At 44.3% G+C, this 4403-nt stretch overlaps 1 protein-coding gene across 3 annotated transcripts; it reads left to right on the forward strand.

Moving 5' to 3' along the window:
• The first annotated feature begins 915 nt into the window (after positions 1–915).
• Positions 916–4161, forward strand: rpusd2 (RNA pseudouridine synthase domain containing 2). Of its 3 annotated transcripts, none has more exons than XM_037542206.1 (4): positions 916–1616; positions 2326–2622; positions 3257–3287; positions 3453–4161. In XM_037542206.1, the coding sequence occupies exons 1-4, from the start codon at positions 1017–1019 to the stop codon at positions 4070–4072; spliced, it is 1548 nt and encodes a 515-aa protein (XP_037398103.1). In that variant the 5' UTR covers positions 916–1016; the 3' UTR covers positions 4073–4161. The 3 variants fall into 3 exon arrangements, with proteins under 3 accessions (XP_037398103.1, XP_037398102.1, XP_017549872.1); XM_037542205.1 differs by having other exon boundaries at positions 2326–2377; positions 2495–2622; positions 3257–4161; XM_017694383.2 differs by having other exon boundaries at positions 3257–4161.
• Positions 4162–4403: the final 242 nt, after the last annotated feature.

Consider the following 4403-nt stretch of genomic DNA (forward strand, 5'->3'; position numbering starts at 1 on the left):
ATAATGTATATTTATCTTTTGAAATAAATATTGTGTTATAGAAGAAGATAGAAGATCTGATAGAAAATCTAGTGCAGGTGTACTGAAGTTTTCATTTGTAGGTTTTTTTTATTGAAAGGAAAACAGCACACAACGTATAAATATACAACCACATACTTTTCTAGGGGGATATACATAACTACACGAAAATATTGAAGTACACGCATGCTTTAACAGTTTCTAGAGCTTTCTGGATTGATATGACGTAGATTAAGACCCATAAGTGACCCTTATTAGTCCCACAATGGGGAATTTCACCTCCACATTTAACCCATCCGTGAAGTGAAACACCACATACACTCTAATGAGCACACTTGCCCGGAGCAGTGGGCAGCCCAATCCGCAGTGCCAGGGGAGCAGTTGGGGGTTAGGTGTCTTGCTCAAGGACACCTCAGTGATGTGCTATCGGCTCTGGGGATCGAACCGGCAACCTTCCGGTAACGAGGCTGGTTCCCTAACCTCCAGCCCATGACTGCCCCACTATACAACATAATACATGTTTCCACAAATGCTATACTCCATCAACTGCTCTGGCTGCCTGTCTCACAGAGAATGAGGCACTTCAGCGTCTCAAGTTTAAAGCTGACACAGCCCTGCCTCACCTTATTTCTCCGAACTCCTGCAGCCTTGCACACCATCTCACGCTCCCAGGTCCACCAGTACTGGTCTACTGAAGGTCCGTAAGACCAATCTGACTGATCAGTGTGGACCAGAATATTTCTTTCCGAGGCTCACAGACTGGAATTCCTTCCTTCAACACCTCTGACAATAAAGGTTCTGACATTTCTTTTACTTATTCACAGCCCCGAGCAGTGAACGGCTGTCTCCGGACAGCTGCTACAGGATGAACACGGCGTTACAGCGTGTAAAGCCAAAGAGGCGTTTGGGTCTGCAGGAGGCCTCAAAGTACGACGTCATCAAAATGTGACAAGAATGCGGTCTCGTGTGTTAGCTGGTGGTTCGGCGTGCTGTGGTGGATGTTAGGGCGGTTAAACAGGCTCGCTGTCTCGTTCTCGCTCAGAGTCCATTTTATTAGACAAGGACGGGTTTCTGTGTCGCTGTGTGAGAGAGCACAGCTCGGCCTCTCGTCCCGGCGGAGTTCAGCGAGCAGCGACATGGAGACTAAAGAGGAGCCCGTCAGTGAAGCCACGGCGGAGCCGCAGGGGGACGCAGACGGAGACGGAGGCGGGCAGGAGAACCGCACAGGGAAACGGAAGAGTGAAGACACCGGCGACCAGTACACAGCAGCTAGCGGTAAGAAGCGAAAGGCTGGTAAACAGCTCCGGCCCGGAGAGAGGTACGTCCCCCCTCCCCGAAAACGCAACCCCGGCGTGAGCTTCAGCCAGGAGCACTTCGCTGAAACCTCGTACTATTTTGAAGGCGGGCTTCGGAAAGTGCACCCTTATTATTTTGACTTTAAAACCTACTGCAAGGGGCGCTGGGTTGGTAAGACTCTGCTTGAAGTTTTCAGCAGTGAGTTTCGTGCTGAACCCCTGGACTACTACGCGAAGGCGGTTAAGGATGGACGCATTCGGTTGAATGAAATACCGGTGGATGACCTAAATATAACCCTGAAGGTAAGAACACCAGCGTGTGACAAAATACACGTACGTTTATTTATTACGAGAAGATCTGGAGAGCTTTTCACAAAGCAAGATTACTGAGTTAGCCAGGTAACTTTGCTGGTCTAGCGGCTGGTAGACCACCTTAGCTGGTTGGCCAGTATGTTTATGTAGTCCAGCTGGATATCCAGCTTGTCAAGCACCTAGACTAGTGGTGTCCAATGTTGTCCACAAAGTGCCAGCGTGGCTGCAGGTTTTCATTCCAGCAAAGCAGGAAAACACCTGATCAGCAGTTTGAAGTCAAACAGACTTATTAAACGTGTAGAATCAGGTGTGCTCTAGCTTGTTTTGAATGAAACCCAGCAACGACACCAGCCCTTTGTGGATAAGATTGGATATCCCTAACCTAAACCATTAAAAAAACAGTGTAGCTCATCTGAAACCAGCTGGGCTTTTCAGGGCAGTATGTCCAGTGTTCAGTGTTGTTGACTAGCAATGTCCCTCAGCCCTTTTCATATTGAACAGGCTTGATTTTAGGCTTGTTTGGCTAAACTGGTAAGTCTTGCTTTGTGAAAAACCCCCCATGGCTTCTCAGAGTAAGGAGTGCTGGTTCCCATCAGTAAGGTCATAGCAAATGAGAGAGGAATCTGATCCTAGATCAGCACTCCTACTCCAAGAAACTTTGCCACTGTAGCATTTTAACTCTTGTGCATCCTTTCTCTAGAACAATGACTTTATGAGGAACACTGTCCATCGTCATGAGCCCCCTGTTATAGGTCGGTCACTGGAAGTGTTGGTGGACGATGGTGAAGTCGTGGTGGTGGACAAGCCTGCGTCGCTACCTGTACATCCCTGTGGACGCTATCGTCACAATACAGTCATTTTCATTCTAGGGAAGGAGAAAGGCCTCTGTGGCCTTCACACTGTGCATCGTCTGGATCGGCTCACTTCTGGCGTTCTTCTGTTCGCCCGCACTCTGGAGGTGTCAAAGAAACTGGACCAGATGGTTCGAGAGAGACAGGTGAGGCATACACTGCCAACTCAACATTTACACTACTTACATTTCCACACACATCGCTGTGCATATAAAAGGTGATTTTTTAAATCCTTTTTGATGCATAATCAGCTGGTATGGCAAAAATATATCTTCAAAACATTTCCCTGATACATGATCCACTTCAGAATATGTTTGAATATGAAAAGTTGGAACAAGGAAAAAAGAGGCTGTAGTGCCACATTTGCAGGAATGTGATCAAACTACAGTAATTTTTATTTTACAGGACTACAGTAATTTTTATTTCACATACTGCAGTGCTGTAATTCCAGTCAACAGGAAAAAATATGCTCTCATTGTAATGAAAAGTAGTTTGTCATTTTTAAGTACTGACTGTATCCACAATATGTTCAAAAAATGTAATATGTAACTTTAACACTGTAGTGATGAATATTGTCATACTGCCCACCGGTTTCCTGAATTTCATTTTGAGATCAATATATTTGTTCAGCTGGCTAAACTGTGTTTTTAACTAATGTAATTAAATGCCTCCAGTTGGTTCTTGACTAACAGTAAAACCTAACACATTTAGTACCCAGTAAACAACCAGATGGCTGTAAAGGAGGCTTCTCTGATATGTTCTTTCCTTTGTTTTGTGCAGTTGGAGAAGGAATATGTTTGTCGTGTGGAAGGTGAGTTTCCAGATGGTGAGGTGGTGTGTGAAGAACCCATATTGGTTGTGTCCTTCAAAGTGGGTCTCTGCAGGGTAGATCCAAAAGGCAAAGAGTGCCGCACCGTTTTCCAGAAGCTCAGTTATAATGGCTGTTCTAGTGTGGTGCGCTGTCTCCCACTCACAGGGCGCACTCACCAGATACGTGTTCATCTCCAGTTCCTGGGCTTCCCCATCCTTAATGACCCCATTTATGGGTCTTCTGCATGGGGCCCACACAGGGGCAAGGGTGGTCTTGTGGGTATGAATGATGAGGAGCTGCTAGAAGCCCTTCTTGAAGAGCATCGTTCAAAGGAGAGTCTGCACCTTTTGGATATTCCAGATGAGGTTGTGTCATTAAAGAGTGGCACAAAAGAAGGTACAAGTGGTGATGCCCCAGTTAACAGTAAACCGCCAATCATGGCTGAATCTCTAAGTGCTGCCTGTGAAGACGGTTCCTGTAAACTGCCAGTAGCATCATTACAGGCTGAGGATTCTGGACCAGAGACCTCTGCAAATGGCATGGAAGGAGAAACAAATGGTGCACAGATGGAGAACAGCAATTCTCACTCTGAGGAATCATCTAGAACTGCAAATGCTAACAAGTTTGTCAGAGATCATTTGTGTGGGGAGTGTAAAATTGTGCGACCTGACCCTACAGAGAAGGAATTGGTTATGTACTTGCATGCTCTGCGTTACAAGGGGCCGGACTTTGAATACTCCACACAATTGCCTGATTGGGCTAAAGAAGATTGGGTACAAGATTAAATTACTTTTGGCCTCGGTTCTGTACTTTATATATCTTTACTTACTGAAAACAGTGAGAATAAAATGACTTTCATGTTGCTTTTATTTAAGATTTTACTTTTGTTTTATTTGAATTTTATATATATATATATATATATATATATATATATATATATATATATATATATATATATATATATATATATATATATATATATATATATATATATATTTCATATTCAAAGACCACTATATTCCTTTTTTCTGCCCCATCCAGAAGCAGGGTAGGAAAAGCTATTGAGGTTCTGAAGACATATCAAGCATATTCCCATGTTTGTTTGATCCAAACAAG

The sequence above is a fragment of the Pygocentrus nattereri genome, chromosome 10 (assembly GCF_015220715.1).
Source record: "Pygocentrus nattereri isolate fPygNat1 chromosome 10, fPygNat1.pri, whole genome shotgun sequence".
In the NCBI taxonomy this organism is placed as follows: domain Eukaryota; kingdom Metazoa; phylum Chordata; class Actinopteri; order Characiformes; family Serrasalmidae; genus Pygocentrus; species Pygocentrus nattereri.

Bases quoted from the DNA above. Each gene is read 5' to 3' on its own strand.
- rpusd2 (XM_017694383.2), top strand. From the start codon at position 1,017: ATGTTAGGGCGGTTAAACAGGCTCGCTGTCTCGTTCTCGCTCAGAGTC. The intron at 1,617-2,325 runs GTAAGAACACCA...TCCTTTCTCTAG, and splicing joins ACCTAAATATAACCCTGAAG to AACAATGACTTTATGAGGAA. The intron at 2,623-3,256 runs GTGAGGCATACA...TGTTTTGTGCAG, and splicing joins AGATGGTTCGAGAGAGACAG to TTGGAGAAGGAATATGTTTG.